Genomic DNA, 26,721 nt, shown 5'->3' on the forward strand with positions numbered 1-26,721 from the left:
CTATAATTAAAATTTTGTTTTAAGGTTATCGTTGATAAACAACGACAACTTTAATATGATTAATTATATAGTAGAATAATAATGATAAAAAAAAAATATAGGATTTTATGTTGAATGAATATCTTCCGATCATTATGATTCTTTAAATTAGCCTTTAGAATATTAGTTATTTGAGGTTCAAGAGCTCTTTTTACGTTACACACATATATACGGCGCGAATGAAAAACAGTGGAGCAAAAGATACCATGGTCGATCACGCTTGTGAAAGTCACGATGATTCTTTACACGAGCGTGAATAGCGAACATATCCACAGCACGTAGCCGCGCGCACCGCGTGCTGTTTTCGTGAGCATACGTATCATGTTTTACGTGCCCTAACAGTAACCGTAATGGATTAACCCTTTTTAACTCGCGCGTCGCTTCGGCTATTGCGTTTCCACTCCAATTATCTTTAGCCGGCGGGGGAGATGAAAGAAAATGTCGCCCGCTCAAGTTACCTTCAAGCCGATCCGTTAGTTTTTCTGTTTTTCTTTTTTGTATTTTTTTTTTTCTGAAAAAAATAGCAAAGGAATACGGTTACGGAGCTTATGCAAAGTTGCATAAGCCGATTTGACAGCGACACGCTGCTATTTCCTATCCATCGACACTGCCTTCCACAGCTGTTGCACAATGCATCTCGATGGACCATTTCGGATGGAATGAAATAATGTAAAGCAATAAGTCAAACGATTCGATAGCGGTTTTACGATAATGTGTCAAATGCGTCGGAAACAATTTTGCGTAGCTTTTGTCATCGGGATTGTCCGTGTGAACGATGATTCAGTATCGATTTCTCCAACAACGTTTCGCACCGATTGCAATTAATTTTGCACTAGAGCACGCGCAATCGGGATATTTTTATATTACGCCGAAAAATATATGACAGATGCATATATGATGCATTGGCGAGAAAAATATTTAAATGCTTTAAAAACATATTCGACTGTACAAAAACAAGTACTAATGGTTTTTTTTTCCCCCCCCCCTCTCTCTCTTCAATAAAGCATTTCACAAAATTCACGCGGAGAATGAAAAGAGAAATTGATGCGTTTTATAATTATTTATAAAAAAAATTGACACATTTCTCAAAAATAATAAATTTAACTTTTAACGCCAATCGTAGATATGAATATTGAAAGTTTGATATGCCATAACGGAAGTAGAGGCAATTTGCAGGGATCAAGTGGCGTCGGCAGTAATTAAAATTGCATTTCTTCAGTTCTTTCGTTTCGTCGAAGAAGAGGAGCGAAACCAGGTCACGAAAAATTCATCTGACTCGCTTCACAGTCTCCTTTTTCTTTTTCATTCCCTCTCCAATCCTACCGACCGTGAGATACGGAATCTTGTTATGCGGAACTGCGGGTAATATTTGAATCAACCGTGCATACGCAGCCGATTATCTTTTTAATTGTTTCCTTTAATTCGTCTATAATATCACGTGGCTCGATATTCCGAAATTATTTCCAAGAGAGAGAGAGAGAGAGAGAGAGAGAATTCCATCTGTCATTAACCGACTGCGAAATAATATTTATAAAATAAATGCGCGATATTTTTATATACATGGATATCTCCTGTATATTTAATCGTACGTTTTAATTCACGCGCTTGTTTATCATCTCTTCAAACATGCTAAATGCTGTTGATATAATTCTTATCAATGAAATCGTTTCAATAAGCGTAACAGATGAAAAATTATGACAAAAAGAACAAAGTTTTTTCCAATAATAGAATAATATGACAAATTACATAACATGTCAAAAAGATGAGAATATATGATTATATATATATATATATATATATATATATATATATATATATATATAATATATATATATATATATATATATATATATATACATTCGAAATATATCAAATGAGTTTATTATTGATTAGTCGCATGTTAAAGTAATAGTTTTATTATTGCCTAGATTTACCTTTATTCTTATCATTGTACGTATTGCGATTTACATTAAATTTGAATAGAAAAAAATTCCACAGATCCACCAAATATACCGAAATTCTCTTTTCTATTGCATGATTGTCGGGATAGTTTTATCTTGTCTCTGCAAATGCGGAATACGGGCGATATCGAATATTTCTCTGTTAAATCGATAATGCCAAAGCCAGAAACCACCGGGCAGACGAAATATTTCATTTATTTTAGTCGGTATCTGGTAGCGAATTCTAGGATGAAAAATCGTGTATACGTGTTGATCTCACGGAAAAAAACTTGTATACACTTTCATCATCTCGTCCGTTACTTGTTTTCGAAGAAAAATGTTATTTATGTATGAGAAATCTGTCGATTTGTTCATAGAATTAAACTCGTCCAATGTGTGAGAAATGTCACACGGAATAAAGTATTGAAATGATCGCTGTTTTGGATGCAACGCGATCTACAAATAAATGACGTCAGTTTAATTGAAAACTTTAATTCTAACTAAATTTTATTGATTAGAAAGGACAAATTAACAATTTCTTGAGGAAGAGACAATCATATTATGAGCTCGTCCTTGCATAGATTTTTTATCACTTTTCGTTATATTCTCGGGACTTGAAATTTGTCGCGTACGTCGTGGCCCTGACATCGTGATTTTCCTCGCGTATAGTCTACCTGTTTACATTTTCTTTATTATGTTTTTTTTTACCTCCGCGTTTATGAAATTCCGCTCCCGCGAGCTCCGCGGGCGAGTAGGAGGAAATTGCCTTTCCCCTTTTTATTGGGCTTCAAACTTTACTGCCACCGACGACGGAACGGTTAAGCCGGTCGGTTTGTGCGCGCGGCCACTCTCGGGGTATTTGCATTTGAAACGCGCCTTGCGGCATGGACCTCGTCCACGACAAAGCGGCGAATTGGCTATTTAGCCGCGTCCGCGCGATCCTCAAAAAGCCAAGGGCTTCCGGTACACGCAGAAACACTTCTCCGCGCTCTCTTTCCTTCTTCCTTGACGTGCTCTCTCTAGCAGCTCGGGCTCTTGAACCAGTTTGCAAATGAGTATTATTGCGTAAAACCATCTGTCATCGGATTCGAAAATTACGAGAAATTTGCGTTAATAATATATGTGTAATATTTTGTGAGAATCATAGAAAAATATCTCATTGTGTGCGATTTTAATACAAAAATCAAAGAGATTCATCAAAACCTTAATTTTATATAAATAGTAAGAAAGATTTTGTTTATTTTTTTTTATTGATATTAATATGACCCTATAATATATTTTTGCTTTAATTAAATTTAATATATTTTATATTATTTTGAAAAATATTTAGATAAAATTGATTTTTATTTGTAATAAATTTTAATGAAATATATATATATAAGTTTATTTAGCAAAAGAATCGTAACGATAATTCATTTTTAATACTTTTTTACATTGAAATAATTTATAAATTGTAAAGCTTACTATACGAATTGTTTTATGTTATGATTCAGAGCTGGATGGATTATTAACACATAAACTAAGCACTCAGGGCAAATATTTTTACTGTAAAATGTATGCGAGCGCCACCAACATGAAAAACTTGTGAATTGCCAGCGCGTTATTTTTATATTTTTTATTACTGTATCTTATATAAAAACGAGAAAATAGAAACGCGGAAATTATTTTTTCTCCTCGCAGTCGGACATTTCGCGACGAATGAAATGTTTTTTCTGCAAAGCGAATCCGGCAAACAATTCTATCCGAATCGAGAAGGCGGAAATACGAACCAGACATTGAGGTGTGTGCATGTGTGTATATGTATATATGACTCATAAACATTTTTCAAAAATATAAAAACTTTATATATATGATGTATGGCTTGTAGAATATTTTGAAAAAAAAAAAACATGAAAAATTAATTGTTTCGAAGAGTTAATTAATTGCAAAGTAATAAACATAACTCACATTCATACATATATTTTCTTAAGCAAACTTGCACCCAAGATTTTATTATATTTTTTATATGGGTTATATTAATAATTATTATATATACATATATGTATTTTGAGATAGGGACGTTAACTGTGTTAGAATCGGTTTATTTATTATTAGTCGATGCCACAGTATATTCAGAGTGCAGTGAACCTCTTTGGAGCGTGACAGATGGATATAAGCTTAAAATGTCACACGCAAAATTATGCATCTACGCCTATAATTATCCCAAACGGCGGAAGATGCTGCGACAGTCTATCTCTGTCTCCCTCTTTCTCTCTCTCTTTCTCCCTCTTGCTCTTTCTCTGTATCTCACACACTGTCATTTATGCGAAGATACACTGACGTATCACTTATAATGAAATTTATAAGTGGACGCTTAATGGTTCTCAAAATTAATTATCTTGCCTCATCATCTTGAAACGGAGAAATTGCGAAAGATTTTATCAGCAAATCGTTGTGACTCGTTAAAACAGTAGAACGCGGCAAAAAGATTGTAACGGTTTGCATGTTTGGAAAATTACTTTATTTAATGTGACATTTGTTTGCGCGAAGAGGAAACTGTGTACGTGAGTAGAGCATCGTAACAGTTTTGTAACCCAAGTTTCCTAAACAGTTAACGAGACGAGGCGGTAATCGTTTTTGAGAATTACGAGAGAGTGTCCTCGGATGTGAACACGCGATTAAATAAGACCTGAACTTGAGACATAAACAGTTACGTAAGTCGCGTAAGCACCGTGTTTAACGTAACGCTTACAATGAGCCCCCCGTTGTTATATCTAAAATTAGTCGCGTTAACTCGGCGCAACAATAACTGATGAGACGTGCCACGAAACCGCAGCGCACTTTGTTGCACACGTTTATTATACTCGCTGTGATTACGCGTAACTTATTGTATGTGCGCGCGACACCGTAATAACGGTAACACGCCTCTCCTGCAAGCACGAAGTAGGACGGATTGCTTTACTCGTCGCGAAATATATCTTTTGTGTTAATAATACGGGGAAATCCGTCGCTCTATATTCTAAACAAAATAAAACCGATTCTAATATGCATTACAACTTTATTAGTTAATTAAATGCCGTGATACTTGGTGCGAATGAGAGAAATAAATTAAGATTAATAGACGGAGATTAGAGTTAGAAATAAATCTCCGAGTGTAATAAAAATTATCTATTTTAAGCCGACTGTATAATCGAACTATGTCGATCTTTGATTTCCATTTTTGGTGAGGAAAGTACTTCGATGCTCAGAAGCGAAAACAGGTTTACCTTGGACGCTCCGGGTCTGGTCCACATTAGAAACCTGAAACGGCATGGCGGGCAACACCCGCGACACGGGTGTTATTTTAAATCGCAGCACGTGCCGCGTGTTCTCACACTCGAGTGGGCCAGCATTTCGGTGACTGTCTCTGTTTCGGAGAAACACGAATTTTTCTCTTCTTTATCGCTGGATAAAAATAACTCAAGAATTGACAATGAGAATTGTCCTTATCAGGTGATCGGGATTCGCCTGCCTTTGCGTTATCGCGATTTGATTGACGCCGGTATTCGCGTCTCATTGACATCCACTTTTATTTTCGACGTTGTAATTTCATGCGAAATCCCGGGATTCGTGGAATAATACACGACGCTAATAAATGTTTCATGTCCCTTGTGGCTTTGTCGATTTAATATTCATCCCTCTTAACATTTATTCCGTTTGGCTCATTAATAATAAAATGTTATTACATGTGTATCGTATGCGTTATGATTATTCACGTGGATATATGTTTGATAGCATTCAGTATCCACAGGATATCTATATCCTGTATAATGAGAAGGATGCCAAATACGTTGCATCGTCGTGCAATAGAGTCATTACATCTGAAAATGTGTAGTGATTTTCGAGCGAAAAAAATTCGACTAATAAAATGCTATTTATTAAAATATTCGATGGGCGTTATTCAGAGGCTCTTGAGCTTTTCCCGCAGCTTTTAATCAATGACTGTTTCTATTACAAAATCATTGATCGATATTTTTTATTCGTTTGCAGAAATTTATTTTTAACGCATCTCTTCTCGAGAGACGACAAAAAATTCCCTGACTTGTTTCGTGTTTATTGAAAAAAAAAAAGAATGGAAAGGTATAGAGATTTTATTAAGAAGTCTTTCGATTTTTCAATAAATATTCATTGAAATATTCATTATAGATCTCGTTATCGTCTTTTCGGTATCGCATTTCTCGATTAAATTCTCGTGTACGTCGTTGTGTAATGATATCTCGGGACACTTTGCGCGCATTGAAAATCGTTGTTGTCTTCGCGAATTGTCGCCGCTCGAGGCAGAAATCGATATCAGCTCTACGTGACTCCGAACCATTGCAATTACAACGACACGATTCCGCGTCGCGACCCGGAGTAGACGCGCGGATGTAAAAGCCGAGGAAGAGAAAGAGAGAGAGAGAGAGAGAGAGAGAGAGAGAAGAAAAGCTGGGAGAGGATCGGATTATTTTACCTCCATACGTCACGAGACAAATTGCTCCGACGCGGTGCAACGAGGCGGCCGGAATTGCAATTTCATAAATTCGAGTGGCGGCTGCCGCTTCCGATAATGTGCAGCTACTGCATCATTCTGCAGTCTTCTTACGACGTTCCATCTACCTTCCGTCCTATTCTCACTCTATCCCGTTCCCTTTTCCTTCTCGCTCTCTATTTGTCTCTCTATCTCCCTTTATCTGTTTCCTTCATGCTCTACTTCGCTTCGTGGCCTATCTATCTTACTTTCCCGTCCGTGGGAGGACAAACTTGATAATTACTATATCTCCGTCGTTCCTCCTCAAACGAGTCGAGGAAATTCTCTGGGTGTGTCTGGTGTTATTTTATTTTTCCGTGTCACACTTTTATTCTTTTACAGGGATTTCTGATGAATTCTAAAAAAAAAAAAATCTTTCTCTCACTCTTTTTCTTAGCAATTTTTACGCTTGGCGCATTTCCCTCGACGCGTTGATGCGAGAAAACGTTTCTATTATTTTTTTTTTTCTCTTATTTGTGCACTTTTGAATGACGCAAAAATTATGAAAATTTCACGGAACGTGTTCTGTGAAAAATTTCCGTCCAGATCAATAATGAGAATGGAGTTAATAATCATGAATGCAGTACGGCACTCCTCGTTCATGGAAATTCCATCTCTCTCTCTCTCTTTGGTTCCGCGCCGAGAAAATTCCCGCCGGTGTCCACTTTAATTTCTCCGTCGTCTTTTTCCTTCTTCCGACATCTGCATACCTCTGGAGAGCGGGAGAAAAAGGGTCATTCTCAACGATCTTTCTCGATCCTATTCTCTCCGCCCCTTTCTCGCCATTTATTCCTCCACGATAAATTCATTCCGCGACGCCCCTTGCGACTGACAGCCTTCATCTTGCCATCTTGCCCGTACCATATTTCTCATATATATATATAAATATCAGCCATCCGGCGACCAGTGCGAGAAGCGCGTTCGTTCTCCCGTAAATAACGATTCACGCGAAAAGTGAAAAATTAAAGTTTACGTGAAACATTAAAAAAAAACTCGGAGTTTGAGAGTAAAAGCAAGATAAAAAGTAAGTGAGATAACAAGAATAGATAATTAATAAAATAGAGACAGAGAGAGAGAGAGAGAGAGAGAGAGAGAGAGAATATAAAAATATAATATTTTAACATATATTAACGCGAAAGTGTTTATTTCGAAAATATGTAAATAAATAAATACATCGTCGCTTTCGGGAAAATATTTGAAAAACCCGTAAATATCCTGACACACACACGCACACATATGGAGCTAGGGTTATTCGCTTCGCCGTGGGGCTCGCCTCGTCGGGAATGAATAAGTTGCAACCGCGAAAAATCCGTAGGGAAATAAGCCGAATCGTATCGACAAGACTACAAATTGTCATTCCGCTCTCGCGCGAGTAAATTCGATTTATCGCGCGCATAAAAAGAAGGCATTTATCGATCGCGCCAATCTCTGATACTATTTCGTAGATGAGTATTTGCGCAAGTATCATCAAGTAAAAATAGCGAGCAGTATTCATTTCACATTTGAATTGAAGATTTATTTTTCAAATAAAGAATAGCAAAATTATGCATACATTATTGTCCAAATAATTATTTTATATCATTCATAATTTTATTAGAAATTTCACATCAGAAATGACGTTAAAATAATGTTTTTATATACGTGTAACAATTACCTCTCTTTCCACAAATTTTAAAATATTTTATTTTGTTTCCTCGTAATTCCATGATTATTTCCCTCCGCTTATTTTTCTTGTTTTAAATCCAGTTGTTTTTTTTTTATCGATGCGACGACTGTTAATTGAACATTTCGAGCAAAGTGTAGCGTCGATTCTCTCGACGGGGTAAAGGAGAAAGAGAGAGAGAGAGAGAGAGAGAGAGAGAGAGAGAGAGAGAAAGGCTATATCGGGTCTGCTGATAATAATGTCGATAGCATCAGGCCACTTCGTATCGCCTCGCATCCATTGGTGAGCGAAAATGCGATCTCTCAAACGAGAAACCCATATACTGGACATCGCCCCGTAGGTACCCGGCTAACTTAGTTGGACACTATGTGTGCGCGTGATATGGGTAACCACCGATCCTTAAGTACGTACAGGCAGCACCTATGTCGAACGAACGAGCCACGGTCAGCTGTCTGCATGAGACGATCAGAGAGTCGATCGAGCCATTTCTCTTATGCAAACGCTTTGATCAATCTTGCTACGTTTAGTCTGAAAAAAAATTGATGGGTTAATATTTTATTATATCCACAGAGATGTCCCTTAATTTGTAATATTAATTATCTCGATAAGCTGTTTAAGTAAAAAGCTTCTTCTGAGGTAAAGCTTCTTCTTTAGCTTCACGTCGCGAAGATATACTCGCTCGTTCATGGAATCCTTCGCCGGCTATGACGTTCCTTTGTCTCCTTTCATCTCCGGTTTTATTTTTAAAGTTCGTTCCTTCGTTGTAGCACTCGAACTTGGAAAACTCGGAGCGAAAGATCGCGAACTTGGTATATCTTTGATGAGAAAGCGAAATACAAAACTCGAAGAGCGAAAAGTCGACAAATACCTTCAATAACCTTTCCAGAAAACGAGAGAGTCGTTGAAGATTTTAATTAACGAACGATCAAGACTTTGGATTATGCGATTCCTCTCTGCAAAGAGAGAATGCGTAAAGGCCGTTCGGTATGCAAAATACATTGCAAAGATATTTCAAAGTAATAACCGGCTGGCACATATCCGAGGGAATAAAGTATACTTGGGAGAAACTTCTACTCTCCACCGGAGAAAATAAATCTTGGAGCGAGCGCTTGTACACCTTGTGCATTTGGCTGGACGTTTCCGATGGTATGTGCATAGTTAAAGCCGGCACGATTGCTATTTCCAATTTCGAGGTAGCAATTGGATATGCAATGCCATTAATGTATTAACGTTGTCGAAACAATGCGAAAATTGTAAATATAATACATGGATCAATTTTTATTCTTCTACCTCACACACAAACGCAGAAAGATTGCATTAAAAATGAAAATTAAATGTATCAATGTGATTGGCGTAAATTGTAAATCTGATCTCCCACGTTCCTTTAATAAATTATTTTATACAACAGCAATTAGATGTATATTAATTAAAATTCTTATTATTCAGAGTGCATTGAAATTTTGTTATCAATAGAGATATCATCATTGTACTATTATAATATTAGACGGAGAGATGATAATAATGGTGAATTGTTGCTGGCCAAATTATAAGAATGAAATTTTTTAATTTGATTACGAAAGACATGCGTGTTCTCGATCTCGTATCCTGTATCCATCGTAAATTTACGTGGCATACAAAATGCGCGTGTATAAGTTGAGGACGAACAGCAGCAGCAGTCAAGAGTTGGCGGGAGGGAGGGAGGGGGTAGGAGGAGGGGAGGTTATGTGCCCGATGAAAAATCGCGGATGCATCGAGCGATGCATATTTCATGCGCTACTTCACGATGAAATGAAAATCCCTCTCTTTCTTTGTCGACACGATGACACCTGGGGACTCCGGACAAGTGGTGAGGAAAAGAGGGGGAGGGAGGAGGGAGTTTTGCGAGCATAATTAGCAAGAGTGGGGGGAGGGAGGGGGCAAACTCGCGGAGCCTCTCTTTCGTGATTTCAGCGAAATTCTTAAAATTACTTGGATTAAATTTACGGTGATATTATCGAGCGGGTGGAAATTTCAGCAGAATATGCAAATTAGCAAGAGAAATAAAAATTCGCGAACTTTACTCTTATCGCACTTTGGTATACTTTCGATACTTATATTAATTCGTTAGCGCAAAATTAAATATTACCAGAGTGATAAATAGACGATGACAGAGTTTCTCTCGTTACATTATTAATTTTTTTTTTTTTATATATGTATATATATATATATAAATGAGAGATGAATATTCTTGACACACGTTCAGATGTTACAATCGAAATTTGCAAATTGCAACATGGACTGAACTTGAACATTCATTGAACGATACCATGGATCGATATTTCGTAATGGCGAGAAGGGATAATTTGCCGAGGACCGTTTGTATTCTCGCTAGGCCGCTGGATTTTCCGATTGAGAGGCAAGCTGCTGCTGCTGCCGACAGTTCTGAAAATAAACTGATATTCTTTTTCTCGTTTGCCGCCTGCCAACGGTCGCGGCAGGTGTTGCTGCTTGCTTTCCGTCAGCACGTTTCGCTTCCCTCTTATTCGTAGATTCTCACCGCGTGCGACAGAGTCTCTCACTCGCCATACGAAAATTACTCATTAAACTCAGCTGTCGATCTATACGTGAGTTTCTTTAATAAAACAGTTTCCTAACTCGTGTTAACGATGGGGTTTCGCACGCTAATGCATCCCAGATTGTTAACAACTCGACTCGGCAATGTCATAAATCCTGTTAATAAACTAATGGAGGAATAAAGTATCGTTATTTACTATAATATATAATAAATTATATTATTATTTATTATTATTTAATTATTTTTATTATTATTTAATATTATTTACTATATAGAATAAAGTATCCTTCATTAAAGTCAGAAAGCTTCAAGTAAAAAAACTGATCATTTTTAATTCAAACATAATTAAGGGATAATAAAAATATATAAAGTATGTATAATGCAAAAAATTGAAACATATATAGAGAAGAAAAACTGCACTTGTCATAAAACGTCATATTAAGAATGAAAAATCGTTATCCGTTAAACTTTCATTAAATCTCAAAAGCCATGTCGCAAAAACTTCTTAAATATTTCTCACACGTAGTTAAGAGATAATAAAAAATATGATGTAGAAAATTGAAATATAAGGAGGAAAAGCTATACTTAAAAGATACAGTTTCTTCCTCGATGCGAGGTGAAAATTGCCATTCGCCAAGAGACTTTCAAACAGACTTTCGCGGTTTAGACGACACACTTTTAAACAAGTTGCCGTGAAACGAGCCGCTATTAACGCCGGAGCAAGATCGTCCAACGGTGTGCCATGATCCTGATTTGATGCGGAAAGATCCGGCCTGTCCAATTACACGGTGTTCTCTCCGTTATGGGTCGAGCGCGCCTCTCGTGCAGGGAGCGCTTCGTGTACGACAAATTGCGCGGCTAATCACCCGATCGTTCATTTAATTGTGCAGGCACATTCGCGCGGCGATTGTACGCCGAAATTGTTTCTCGCTTGCATCCGCAATCGACGATTCGTCCTCGAAGCATAATAGAAATTACTAGAGAAACATTATATCGGACTTTTCCCCTCCTCCCTTTCTCTTGTAAACGATAAACGATCGACGCGACATAGCCCGCCGTTAGTATTTACATCGTTTGTGACTCAGGTCGCGCGCGAATAATCCGGAACCCGTTGTAGTCAGACATTGTCCGGAATAGTGAGAGATAACTAAACGGCTGAAAACTGTTCGCCAACTATAACTTGCTCAGATAATATCGATTCTCTCTTCCCGTCGACGAATAATTTCGTGCGTTCCTGCAAACTTACTCCGACGAGCATTAAATAATTCTATCGCAAAATCAATCATTTGATAATTAATCGAGCGAGTCTAATTTTAACAGAATTGCGGGATCGCAACTAAAATGTTGAATAATTAACTAAGAAGAAATTTAATCGAGGGATAATTTAATACCAAAAGACGGATATATATTTTTATATGAGCTTTTTACATGAAACACATGTAACTGAGAGATAGAGAGGAGGAGAGAAGAAGGGGTCATAAATTGAGATGCCCTCCAGCCGGTATTGATCCTTCCTGCGGAAACACTATGTACGGACACTACCGGAGACCCGGTTTAACAGCGCTGCGGCAGCGTATACATTTTACAAGAGAACGACGGTGTGTTTAAACACACGGTACTAAAGGCGAAACTACTCTGCGGCGCAAGCGGCGCTCTTCGCTCACCGCTCGTTTCCATTCGACGGGAATTTATCGTCGCGATTCCGACCGTGGTTCACGACCGTGAAAAGGGCGCGAACACGATCGTTTGTCGATGCGTCCGCATCTCGTGGCAGGAGGTGTCTCTGGGAACGCAACAAGTTCGCGAGATACCTTCTTCCTCTCGTTATCTCTTCGTGTCGTTGGAACACGGCCAATCATGACCCCCTCGACCACCACTTTCCCTGTCTCACTGTCTCTCCTTTTCTCGTCTTTTTTCACTTTTGTTCGGTACATTTTTGCCTCTGAAATATCCTTGATAGCGCTCGATTATCCTGACATTCGCGATAATTGATCTTGTGCCAAGTATATCGAGTGTCTTACATCTTGGCGCGATTCTTCGGCTCATAAAAGTATAACAGACACATGGACAATTCTTAATGTCATGTTTGAAAGAAGAAAAAATTTATAATTTATTATATATTATTTGCATTTTGCTCTCAATATTTCGATCGTAAAACTCGTTAAAATCCTTTTTTTCTAAAATGAAACGAATTTTAATTGTTTAATGCTGTAGTAACTCGTAGATTATTTTTGCTCGTGGCATCGAATATACGAAGCCGCAATTAGAAATTTCCCACGTTTGACAGCGCATCATTAAACGATTACCGGAAACCGCTTACGTACATATGGCGGCTTTGGGAAGGCATACTCGCGCACTGCTTTCGGTCGCAGATCGAGACTGCGAATTTCAGAGGATCTTGTTTGCGCTTCCGATGTTGCGGTGTGCCGCAACGATCGGCCATCTGAAACGTTCGATTTTGGTCGCGTCCTGCGAGATGTCACGGCGATGTGGCCTACATTCGCGATAAAATCGCACTCGCAAATATCTGCTCTTTTACCGTCGATTAAATTAAGATACTACTCGCAATAAATATTTTATCTAATTAATAATTACTTAAAAAAAAAAACTGGCTGAAACTTCAAACAAAGTGCACCTTTTTTTACAGACACAATGTCTAAATTTTTAGAAAATTTTTTAAACGTCTTCCTTTTTCGAGCAGAGAGAAGAATTTTTCTTTGAAATCTCGCTCTTCTAATTTACTTTTTGAATTGGTTAATGTGTTTTCTTTCGAATGTTAAAGAAAACTTTTTAGAAATTTTTTCTATATAACCGAAATAATGTTTACAAACCAGAAGTAATAATAATTTCAAATTATGCAAGTAAATCGATTTGATAGATATTAATGATATATTAATATAATGATTAATGTCTATTGACGGAAAGCGTCAGGCATTAATAATATAAATCTGTCCTGCATATAGTCGTGAATTCCAAATTCTATATTATTAGCAGATTATGCTATTGTTTCATAAGCTAAACTCTATTGATCAATTTATATTAAATTTTAATTATTATATTAATATATGTATATATTTTTTTAATTGATCTTAATTATGGGATCTTAATTTAGTGCATATAAAGTTACATAAACGATCAAATCAAGCTATTAACAACTCGCGTCATCGATTTCTCCTCTATTCGAGATAGAAAATTAAGAGTTACGCTTGATTGAGTTACCATGATGCTTCCATTCGATGCATCATGATATCTAATCACGAGAAATATATTATATCATCGAGCTATACTAAGGGTCTCCGCTTTGGTTTTTACATCCCCTGCGATTAATAATTCCGTCTCGGGATTTGGATGTATTATAGAAAAATAATGAAACTATGAAAATAATTAAAAATGTCATAGTTATAGAGAAAGTATCTTATGTCGATACAGATCGTATCTTTTATAAAAATATAAATCTTTTTTTTTTTTTTTTTTGACAAAATTTCCTAGAATGCATCGTTTACGAGATATCTTATTTTTTAATATGGCAATATAATTTTCTGTTTCATGATTTTTCGTGACATATAATCATTTGGTAATTTGATTTATAATCAAATTATCAAACATTTTAATTTAATTATTTTATGTTAGATTATAATTTAATCTAATATTTTCATTACGTACGAACATTAATGTTTATTTTATTTACATCAGCGCCAGAAAGCGCACACTTTGTTGACATAAGAAAATAAGAATATTTTATGTCAAATAAAATTTTTCCATACCTCTCTGTTTAAGTGTTTTATTATGAAAAACTAAATATTAGACTTGTATATAGATATTCCACTATATACAGATATTCAAAAAGTTCCGCATCTGATATTAAAATTTTTGTTTAGCTATAAAATTTCTCTTTGCCTTAAATAGATGAAAAAGCATTAAAAAGAGCAGGAAAAAAAAATCGAAAGAATCGGCACTGAAAATATATTTATTTTTTTACCTGGATGTTTCCCTTGACTGAAACGTCGTAAAATGAAAAATTTCCGCGAGTTTTTCTCAAGGGCGGTTTTCCCCTACCTTCGTCTACCTCCCGGATTTCATAGTCCGGAGAAACAGCGTCTTACTTTTATCCTCGGAGTTACTCGTAATGCCACTGCGAAAGAAATACGACCGCACGTGTAGCGGGCCGTCTTTCTGTCTCGCAATTTCAGTGATTCGTGCCGCGACTTCGAAGGCGCGTTTGACATCGCGCGTGCAAACTTCTGAATAGGCGTAGGCGTTATCAGTCGATTTCACCGTGGCGTGTAAAGAGCTTCCCGCCCGCTATACACAATAATGCAATGGACTCGAGCAGACTTAAATAATATACAGCAAAGTCGCGGACAAAACTTTTATCTTGTTATGAACTTGCTCGTTTTACTTTGACGCTCATTAATGTCGTCGATAGTCTCGCGAAAATGACAAACTGCGCACCGACAGACTCGAACTTTCCTGTTAATCTTATCCTCAGATTAAAAAGGAAGAAATCTTTATATTTTCAAGTATTTGTGGCTATAATTTAAATACCTCTTAAATACTTACTGTGAAAACTAGCCAAGAGATTTAATCTCTTTAGATCCTAAAAATATAATTAAAATACTAGAGTTAATGAATTAATTACGAACTCGCGCAATCAATTTTTTAGTGTGTCTCTTACCATTTTATTTTTACTCACATTTGCTCGGACGTTTTCCATTTGCAGGCAAAATTCCGCGTGATGGTGGAGGAGAACGCAGCGACCGGCGCCCGGCTTGACGGCGAGCTGGAACGCGCCAGGGGCGAGTGCGCGACTCTTCGGGGTGAGTTGCGCGACGTCCGCGGCGCTTTGCCGATTGTACTGAATAACAACAACGCCGGCAACAACGGCGGCACCAATAGCAACAACAATCCGGGTACGGCGACTGGTGTCACCGGTGGAAATCCCGGTCAAGAAACCGAGGGCCAGCAGCAGCAACAGGAGGACGGCAAGCGGCTCAGCGCTGGCAACAGCCCGATCGAGAAGAGAAGCTCGGCAAGCGATAAATCCGCTAGTCCCATCGACAAGAGGACCAGTCCGGTAGACAGGAAGGATAGAACTAGCCCCATCGATCGACGAGCCAGTCCCATAGGTCTGTGACACCTTTCACTTTTTAAATTAGAATTTTTTTATTTTTAGATTTTTTTTTTTTTTTCTTTTTCTAGATTTTCAATTAGAATATTATTTGCACACTGATCTTTGCTCGTTAGTTTAGTAAACATATTTCTCGTTTAAAAAGTTGCAGTAAAATACTCAAGTACGTAAATTTACCGCGAAGAAATAATCGCCTCGGAATACGATTAGCGTAAGAAGCTGTAAATGAAAAGATATTCGCGAAGATGCTCTCGTCGAACATCTCTCGGGGCAGAGCTTTGGGGATGATGAGGGAGGGAGGGAGGGGGAATGTTGAAAGTTTATTTCGCGAAAGTATTTTCATAAAGACAGCTCTCGGAAATGCGCTTAAGGTGGAAGGACGGAAAGTTATCGACTTGGCGCGGCGGGCGGATAAGACTTTTGAAGAAGTTGGCGAGAATGAAATTTTAAGACGAGGCGGCCGAGAACGCGGGCGCGCAAATGTTTTTCGCACTTCCACGTTTATCTTAACTTCCTCCGCCCTGAGGTTACCCTGGTATATCTCGCGCGCGCGCGCGTTTATGTAACTGTTACTTTTTACGATCGGCCATGATTCATAGTTTTTCCCCGCGGCTTGAAGTCGTGGGGGAGGAGAGCTCGCAAAACTAGCAGTCTTTAAACTACTTACAGCGGCTCCTAGAACGTCGAATCCTCACGACGAATGTTGGATATTATTCCGATGAAATGTCGCGAAGTGTATCACTTTGCCCGTTCTTCCCATCGTTCGCGATTTTCTTAATACCTTCGTACAAATGCATCCGTCTGCGCGTTAATATCACGTATGGATTTTATTAATATTTAATATTCTATGAATTTCGAGTCGCTCGAAAAGAAATCTCAACATGCCTCTGAGTGTACATTATATTTCGGCACGGAGAACATGTCGCGAAAGCTCTGCCTGCGAAAGATCAAAGATACGGCATGTACATTATGCAACTCGTGTTCGCTCTCTCTCTCTCTCTCTCTCTCTCTCTCTCTCTCTCTCTCTCTCTCTCTCTCTTCTCCTCTGGAAGAAGGATGCCAACGGGCCCATTTAAGGGAGAGTGACCCGCGTGTACATGCAAATTTGGGACGAGTACTCGTCTCGAGTCGATCAATCATGCGCTTCACGTAGTGGTATTCGTCGTCGGGATCGCCGACCGGGCCGGATCCATCTTATCGAATTCAGTGCATCCTTCTCGGGCTCGAACGGCACATTTCGATAAAGGCTCTGGCTTCATTCCAACGATTTTCTCTCCGCTCGCCAATATAAATTGTTCTCGGTCCGCTGCTACTCTTCCCTTCGTCCTATTTCGCCGCTCATTTCGAATCCTTCTCGAATCGAGCTTTGTACGAATCGTATTTACCGAAGATCGACCTGCGTTATTTAAAAGAGAATTATTCGGTTGTGAAATAAATGCGATTGAATTACATTGCATTAAACTTGTTATTCGTTTGAAATTAATTAGTCAGCGATTTAAATTACACGCTGATTGCAAATAAGCTTTCCATAAATCTATCATGCAGCTAATTGAACAAAACACATGAAACTTACACGCGATACTGTACATACATAATTATAATACGGTTTGCATTATTGAAATAAAATTGATACGTTATAGGACAAAGAGAAAGCTTTAATTATTTTTTAAAAGGACAGAATTTTAATTAAATAAATTATTTATTTATTACTTATTAATCACTTATTTATTATCTTATATATATATATATATATATATATATATATATATATATGTTTAATTAATTATTTAATATGTATATATTAATTATGTACAGACATTAATTATATTCAAAAAAAAAGGAAAAATAGAAGTGTATTTTTGTATAAAATTTAAAAAAATACAGGTATATATTATAATATACGTATAAATGTATTCATTTATATTTTCAAGTGTTGGGATATTTTTAGGATTTTATAAAAAACTTTTTTATCGCTTGAAAAAATAATTTCTATCGGGTTTTTCCCTTCGCTAGAGCGAAGAAATGGCTCGCCCTGCCGTAGCCCAAGCGAAAAGGCCCGTCGACCGTACGCCCCCGCTCTGGAGAAGACGCGGCTGGGTGGATCCGGGGGCAGTGTGGATTCCCGATCGGGTAGCGCGAGCCCGGATCGGGGCTCAGCTAACCGAGGGGCTGGTTTCCTGCATCGCGGCGGCAGCGACCGTTCCAGCGTGGAGCGGCTCCGGATATCGACTAACCGGGACTCCCTGCGATCTAGCAAGGAGATGAACGACCACGACCAAAAGGATGCCGATAAAGATCTCGTGGACGGCGACGCGCGTGGCGACGAGGACAATGAACCGCCCGGACCGGCACCGAGTAGCAGACCGTCGTCCCCGGCTAATTCCCTCGGTACGTAGCCCGACCTTTAATTAATGGTGTCGATTATTAATCGATCCATCTTTTTTCGCATTTCGACATTGTTGAGTAGAAACGCGCGGATTATCTCGGATCCGTCCATTGTGTTGTTGACTGCTGAGAATACTGGTACTTGAGATCGTTATATCACTCCGGATGATCCATTATAAAATTTTTTTTACAATCTATTTTATAAGAGAAAAATAAATTAATTATTCGTATTAATTATGAATGTATAGAAGAAGATTATTCTCTCTCTTGAGTAATATTTTTTCTTCGATGTCTAGGAATTGGTGATCCGGTGGTGGCGTCCAGACTTTCCAATATTCACGGCGGTGGGCACACAGAATTGGCCAGCGCCAGAAGATTGCGACTGGAGAACGAACGGCTGGTGGCCGAGGTCGCGAGGTTGAGGAGGCTGTTGCTAAGCGGCGCGGCGCGCGGCGAGGTCGGCGCCGAGGACGCCGCGATGGAGGAGGAGGCCCGCTTCGTCGCCCTGGAAATGGAACTGCAGCACGCGAAGGAAGCGCTGCAGGCGTTGAAGGCCGACCGGAAGCGTCTCAAAGCGGAGAAGTTCGATCTACTTAATCAGATGAAGGCGCTCTATGGCACCCTCGAGGACAAGGAGCGCGAACTTCGCGATTTTATACGAAATTACGAACAGGTGAGTCTCAGCGGATAGCGTGTGATACTCTTCACATGTGGTCTTTTTCTTCTCATTTTAATAATATGTAATCATTATATCCGGCGTCGGAAAATACCGTAGAAAATTATGATGATTGCGAGAAAAGTACGGCGAACAAGTGGCATCTTATGAGATAATCAAGCAATCATTTCATTCCCTTAGATGATTTAAATGCGGAGTTTAATATATTTTCGAAGAAAGATATACGTTGAAATATATGAAAAAAAAAATAAAAGAACGTTAATTCTTCCTTTCGGATAAGATAGTTATAATATTATACCTTTCGATTTATAGAAGGTTCCGATGGAATCGTGTTAGAAGATATTGAAAAGATTCCATAATTCTTTCAAGCTCTGACAAAAATGTTCTAGAATTGGTTTTCTATCCGTTGATAACAATCGACGGCGTCCCTTTCTCTCTCTGAAAATAATATTCCCATAATTTATACATTGGATGGGATTAAAAGATTTTTAACGCGCGTTCTTCGTCTTCATCTCGCATTCATGCTCGTGAGAGAAGACGCGTCGTCGTCTAACTTATTCGAGAGAAGTCACGTTCGAGAATTTTAATCGCGACATTTTTGCATTCCACGAACGGGGGAGCAGTAAACAGTCGAGAAGTAACTCTAATGCCTCTCCGCTCGCAATTTGCATGTTTCATATAGAAGAATCGATTCTCGATAGGGGCGGCCGCGATGAATTAAGAAAAGGCGATGGCTGTAAAGTACGAGAAAAGTACGGCGCTGTCGATATTTATGAACGTATTCAAGTATCAAAATTGCCTCGGCGTCGCTATAATTTTCTCTCTCCTTCTTACTCTTTACCGCTATTGTAAAAAAAATTATGAAAGAGAAAAAGAAATTTGACATAAACGAAAGAAAGATTATATGTACGAAGGATATGTAATTAAATTGTTTGAACAACAATTTAATTACTGCGATATCCGCCTTAGGATGGCTTATCTTTATAAATTTTATAAATCCGGCAGTGCTTGAAATAGCATTAGCGAGAGAGAAAGAAAGAGAGAGAGAGAGAGAGGCTACTTTTTTCCAGAGTGACATATTAATTGCCGCTAGCATAAAGGGACGACGCTATGTCGAGCGTATGTCTTTATGCATTTATAAATATCCTTTGATATCATTTTGCATGGACGCTGTACATTTCCAACAACCTTTAGCACATAGGTATCTATTAGCGATACTGTAACGATTTCTAATCTTGAGTTTTTAAATCTCAATGAGAGACGATAAAGATGAAATTGTGTCGATAACATTAGAAGAGGTAGAGAGAGACAAAGAGGAACTAATCTTACCCGTTATCCTAATTAGGTAGGTCGCTCGAGAAAATGCGACACGACTTGACACAGGGTGAACGGTTTAACTATTAAAGCGTAACAAAATCCTTCGCTCGCGCGCTAAAGCGCCAAGCTAATGAAAATTGAGAGCAATGCGAGAACGAGCGACTAACGAAACCGCTCCGCGGCGGGTTTTAATTTCGCCTCTAATGCGTCTTTATGAAGCGACGCGAAAATATCGAGAGATAAAGCGAGATAGAGAGGAAAGTGAGAGGTAGTTTTGCCGTTGTGTGAAAATCTAGTTAAAAAACTTTTATATATAATCGGTACCGCTTCAGGCAGTTAATCAGTAATTAGCTCGTTACTTGAAACTTTATTAAACCGCGAGTGCGCGGCAGAAAAACGTCATTTATAGATGCCTGTAAAACATATATTGAATTTGAAAAAATATATTATGGAGAAGAGAATTATAGAAAAGGATACAAATATATATACGCGATGAGAGAGAGAGAGAAAGAGAGAGAGAGAAAAGCTATCAACGATTGAAGTTGAAGTCGCGCTCGACAGCCGCCCAACCAACGGTTTCAATCTTCTCATGCGCGCATGTCGAGTTGGCAAATGGAGTCGGTACACGACGGCAATTTTGTCCGTTAAATACTTTCATTAAACTTGCCGGAATTTCTCATTTTACCGAAACCGTTATGACCGAGTCGTGCGGGGACGCGGTCATTTCAATTCTGTTAAACGAAAAACGGCATTCGCCAGCACCGAACGTCACCGCTCTCTCTGTGCGCCAGATACATTGGCTAATCTTTTAATTTCGTAGCTTTAAAAAATCGCGAGAGAGTTTAAGGTCGAGAAAACGATTATCAGATATCGAATTGATTTAGCTTCGAGCGATTTTTTTTCCCGGGGATGAGAAACACGAGGATAGTGAAACTCGTGGATGGAACGTCATTAGCGCTGGAGGAGACTCGAGAACCGACATCGAGAGCGCATCGTGTATCAAGATTGCCTCTCCCTCGGTATAACGGGACCGTTTGGTCTTAAGCCAATGTATAACGATGTGCCGAGAACAGAGAGAGATAATGTAGCGAGCTTCTGTCGCTACCGATTGTTATCAACCCCGGAACAAAGACGCGGCTCAGCCTCGGTTCTCGAAAGGCCCGAGAGCGATATTACCGAAAGGTCTACGTAAAACGGCGCACTCACACAGATGCGGATTATCAAGCACTTGAAAATACCCGAGCACACACACATACACACACACACACACACACACACGCACGCACGCACACACACACACACACACACACACACACACACGCACGCACGCACACACAAAAGCGCTTTGTCTTTAATGAAGTTAGTTTGGCGAAATGAAAATGAGAATATCAAATTGAAAAATAAATTCAAAGACATCCGCACGAGATTTAATTTTACGACAAAAAATAATTAAATTGAAAAAAAAATAAATTTTATAACTAAAAAATTTTATAATTAAAAAATAAATTTAAAATTAGTCAGGCACACACATGTATTTTACAAAAATCTGGAAGTTATTCACGGAAATAAAATAAATAAAAAGAATTTTATTAATAATATATGTGATGAGAATTTTTTAATAATTTTTGAAAATTAAAGAATACAATAAGATGAAAGAATAAGCAATCTCTTTCTGTCTCTTTATGTTTTTCACTCGATTGTAAATTTATGATAGCAAAATTTCGCGAAAATTTTTGATGTTATGTATTTATGAGACAGTATGATTTCGCGTTTGTAAAATGCTGGGAATAATTAATATTTATTTTATTATCCCTCGAATGATGTTGCTGCGCGAAGATCAAAAGAATTATCGTAATGTTAGCGATAATGTGATGTTGATGTTTTAATAAAAGTATTATTACTCTGCGCGCATGATATTGACGGAATCAGCAATTAATTACTAAGATTTTGCGCTACTGTGAGGCTTAATGCTCTTTAACGAATATTAAAAATGCAATCTTATAAAATCTTATAATGCAAAATGGAAACTTGATGTTGAAAATGCAAATTTCAGAGCAAAGCATCGCATTATTATAAAGAAAATTAGTGCGCGGGAAGAATTAAGTGACTCACGCGACTCTTACATGCACAGAAAATTACATGGAATGTTTAATAAAATTTTACGTAAATATATATTTAATAAAATTTTTAAAAGGGAAAAAGAATTTTATGTATAATATATTGTTATATGAATCATTTTCATTGTATTATATATACATTTTAAACAATGCTTAAATATCTAAAACACTGAATATATTATACATATACATACGAAGTGTTTATTCTATCAAAACTAAAGACAATCTTTTCCGTTTGATACAGCTTGATTTCGCGAAAGTGGAAATTTCGCTGTTACTTATTTGTCTAACGGAATGACTTCGTTACTTAGAGGAAGGTTCCTGATGAAAATATCAGACTAAACGTCACCGACAGCAGCGGCGCACGCAAGCGCTGTAAGTTTTCTCTCATGTCGTTCTTGTTATACCGAAAAAATATACGCGTCGCCTCCGGTTTTACGACAGTTTTCCCTCCGTAAAGCGCGCCCGTCAATTTTCTTTTATCTTCCTTCCTTCTTCATTTACACTCGTTCTTTCTTACCTTTTGCGTAATCCACTTTATCTCTCTCTCTCTCTCTCGTAAGTGTCGACATATTACTACGCCTGGTACACGGATGCTCTTATAATTTTCTATTCCACGTTATTTTCAATTTTCTCTACGAGACGATTGTATACCCGAGCAGAAGAGACATTTTTTTCCATCTAATTTCGATATAACATAATATTTTTGCAATTGCTTATGATGATTTCATAACTGTCAAACTCTTCCAACTTTTTATCTAGTTTTATAATTTAATCAATTTAATTAATTAATGTAATCCTCTTCAAATTTTTGCTCCACGAATTGGTTACACAAAAAAAAAGTATAGTGCATAAAATTTATTTATTTTTAAAAATAAATTATTTGTTTGATTTATATTAAATTCCATGTTATGTCTTGAACTTGACGTGTGTGTCATTCAATACGAAGGAAATTTTGACCGATACGCGTGAACGAACGAACCTCTCTTTCACGTGCTATCTCCTTCAATCTGCTCGTCTTTGTTCGCCGGTTTCGCGAGTCTTGACATATCTTCCGGTCCTTCCTGTTTATCATCCAATGTCATATCTCGATGCGCTTATGAAACGTTGATGGAATTACCTCCTTGCTGCGTTGAAGCTTCCAAACTACTTAGGTTTTTCTCTCGCATCGCTCTGCCCACGAAAAATTGTAGACATTTTCCGCGCATTTATACAGAGTAGTCCGCTTTCAAGGAATTTAATATGCTTGAGTGCTTTATGAATGTTTATGAACACAACGATCGCGCTGAAAAATTTTAATAGAAAAGAACTCTGTGCGCGTGTACAAGATGCTAATAAAAAAATTCCCTCAAATTCTTCTTATTATTTCTATGAAATTTATAAAGTGCTCACACTTTTATTATTGCCTGAAATAATTGATTAACGGTATACATATACTCTATCTGTGGAACGGGATAAATTTACCGTAAGTAAGATGAATTAGTGCAGAGTGAGAGAGAAAGAGTAAAATCTCGGGGAAACTTTCCCGGTTTCTTTCGCGTAAATGACGTCGTACTTTCCTCGTCGCAATTATAACAAACTTTACTCCAGGCAATATGACGCAATAGTTTTTGAGACTGAAACTACGACGTGCTAACAACCGACGCCCGAGTGATCCGCACCGCCTGTAATAACCGTGTTGCCGCAAAGTTTAGCCGATAAACCTTGCTGCAACACCTGTTATACATACGACAGAGTTACTTGCGCTCGAGGGAGAGATAAGTGGATTAACTTTGCCGTAGAGTCGATATCGTCGACGGAGTGGCTAATGGCCGACGGTATAAACGTCACGTTTATTCGCGCACTAAAATATAATCGAGTTATCTGCCTTAATCGCGGAAAACATCTCTGTATTCTTGTCGTGATTCTCCCGTTTATGTTAATGAACTTTGACCGTAGAATTTCACTTGAGAATCTTTCACGCGACACAGAGAAATTGAGAATGTACCTTTATATTCTCAACGGAAAATAGTTTTTTTGTCCAGATCCGGTTTTGTAAAAAATATTATACTTATCATTGATGAAAATAATTTGCGTCGCGCTCATTCTCGATTATTCCACTTAACCGCGCATAGTTACATTCGTGTATTAATTATGCTTGCAACGCGAGACGGAATTATCAACGGAGGACGTCAAATGTCACGTTACATTGTCGAATATTCGGATCTCGAGTATTCCCGTCTGTTGTTCACTGCGGGCGACACGCTTGAGATAAGCAATGACTGCGTGAAACAGTTTCGCGAATGTCGGGCTAACAATTTCGCGAATATCAGTCGAATATTTGTTCTCGAATTCAGTTTGATTTCCAGCGGCTATTTGCTTTCACCGCCGTTATTAGTTTGCCCGCTGTTTCGACAAAATCATCGCCCACGTCAGTGCATGGCTCAAGTTATTTCGTCGTATAAATATCGATCATTATATTCCCGCGTAGTCCGCCCCGAGCCCGTAATTAATTATTAACTCATTCCGCAAGCGCTTTACAATGTTGATTTTGCAGTGTGGAGATTGACATTGTTAAACACAGTACTAAAATACTGACAGTATTAAAATACAGTTTTATTTCTCGACGACGAAGATGTAGATATTTTTTTTTCTTCGGAGCGATTAAATTTCTGTGCATCGCGAAACGGATGAGAAAGTTATTAGGGAGGATTGAAATCACCGTTTGCCACTTGATCGCCTGTGCTTATCGCAATTTTCGGAACACGCGCATGCCACGGGTAGATGGTGAAGGTTTTGTGGGAGGAGTTACTGCCTGGACATGGTCCTTTTGACCGTTGATTGCAGCGGATGCGGGAGAACGAGGCGACCCTGGGACGTCTTCAGCAGCAAGGAGCCGGCATACCGTCGGAGGAACGCGAACGGGAGAGGGAGAGGGAACGCTGGAGTCTTTTAAGGGCGGCGAGGGACGAGGCCGATCGAAGCCTGAGCCTCGCGGCTAGTTTGGCCGACAAAGAGGCCGCCCTCTCGCACGCACACGCCACCATAAAAGAGGTGAGTGTTGTTCGTCGAACGTATAATTCTGGATCGACGAGTTTAATATCGATAGGGTTTGGCTCGGTAAAAGAAAAAGATCAATGACCGCAGATGGGGAAAGAGAGAGAGAGAGAGAGAAAAAGAAATTATGATATATAAAAATTGTAAAAAAATTGGTCATATTTTTTGGCGCGTAACTTAACAAGTTGCAAATTCAAATAATTATTTAGTATCAATCCGAGAAAAATTAACATGATTAGATGTAAATATATATAATTAGTTATGAAAAAAATCTGATAACATATATAATTTTTTATATAATTATTTTTATATAATAATATATCTTATCTTCATATAAGCATATTCGGCTAGATCCGTTTTCAAATATAGCCGAATATAATTGTAAGAATATAAGAATGTAAAACAGTGATTTTAAAGATTCACTAACTTTTGAAGAAGCATTTTTCCATGTTTATGGGAAACTTTTTGTTTAGAATTAAATTTTCTATAGAATCTCAAAGTCTGTCCGGAAGGTTTGGACTCACCCTGTATAAGGATAAGATCATATCGCGTAAAAAATTAATTATATGTATATGATCTTATATGATAATTATATAATTACATAAGTGTATTTTTTCTCAAAAATACTTGACAAAATAAATAAAATATAAAAATTCCGCCATTCTGTTTCTCTCTCGCGAGATGTATTTCCATTATTTATATCTGGCCCTCATAATGAAGGGTTCACATTTTGAAATATACTTCTGCATCAATGCAGCTGCAACGTCAGCTGGCGGAACGTGGCGGCGGCGGCGGCGGCGGGATCTGTCTGAGCGATCAGGAGTCCTTGGTGTCATTTCCGCGTGGCAGCGTAAACGGCGCCGCGACTCCCGGTGCCGGAAGTAGCAGCGGCGGAGGCGGCGGCGGCGGTAGCGGAGGCTGCGGCATCATTCCCCATGTGAATTCGCAGCCGCCGTTGGGCATCACCGAACTCGGCGTGTCCGTGGGTAACGCGGGCGTCGGCGCGGGTCCCGGAGGATCCTCCGGCGGCCAGGCCGGCGATCGCGGCAGCTGCAGCGCTGACAGCGGGGTCCGCGGGTCCAGCGATCGCGAGAGCGGCGGCGCGACCAGCGTCGGCGGCAATCTCTCGGACTCCACGACGGACGGTGAGTTTTGACAGCGTTTGATCACTGCTTTGGTTTTTCTTTTTTTTTCTTTTTTTTTTTCTTTTTATTTTCTTTTAGCTCTTTGCACGAAACAGAGATGCAAAGGAGACATTTGGATATTAAAGAGGCAATGGGAGAGAAAATTTTATAAGAAAGGGGAGAATTTTAAAACGGATAAACTACATGTTTCCCGTAA

General features: G+C 38.5%; 1 protein-coding gene across 5 annotated transcripts in view; it reads left to right on the top strand.

Annotated features, from left to right (window-relative positions):
* LOC126857423 (kazrin) overlaps positions 1 to 26,721 on the top strand; it is a 110,380-nt gene that overhangs the window by 67,202 nt on the left and 16,457 nt on the right. For all 5 annotated transcript variants that reach the window (XM_050606830.1, XM_050606832.1, XM_050606829.1 and 2 more), the window contains 5 exons: positions 15,442 to 15,847; positions 17,863 to 18,237; positions 18,531 to 18,907; positions 25,171 to 25,377; positions 26,138 to 26,525. In XM_050606830.1, coding sequence (XP_050462787.1) covers positions 15,442 to 15,847; positions 17,863 to 18,237; positions 18,531 to 18,907; positions 25,171 to 25,377; positions 26,138 to 26,525 — 1,753 coding nt within the window. The remainder of the gene's footprint in view (positions 1 to 15,441; positions 15,848 to 17,862; positions 18,238 to 18,530; positions 18,908 to 25,170; positions 25,378 to 26,137; positions 26,526 to 26,721) is intronic.

The sequence above is a fragment of the Cataglyphis hispanica genome, chromosome 21 (genome assembly GCF_021464435.1).
Source record: "Cataglyphis hispanica isolate Lineage 1 chromosome 21, ULB_Chis1_1.0, whole genome shotgun sequence".
NCBI lineage: Eukaryota > Metazoa > Arthropoda > Insecta > Hymenoptera > Formicidae > Cataglyphis > Cataglyphis hispanica.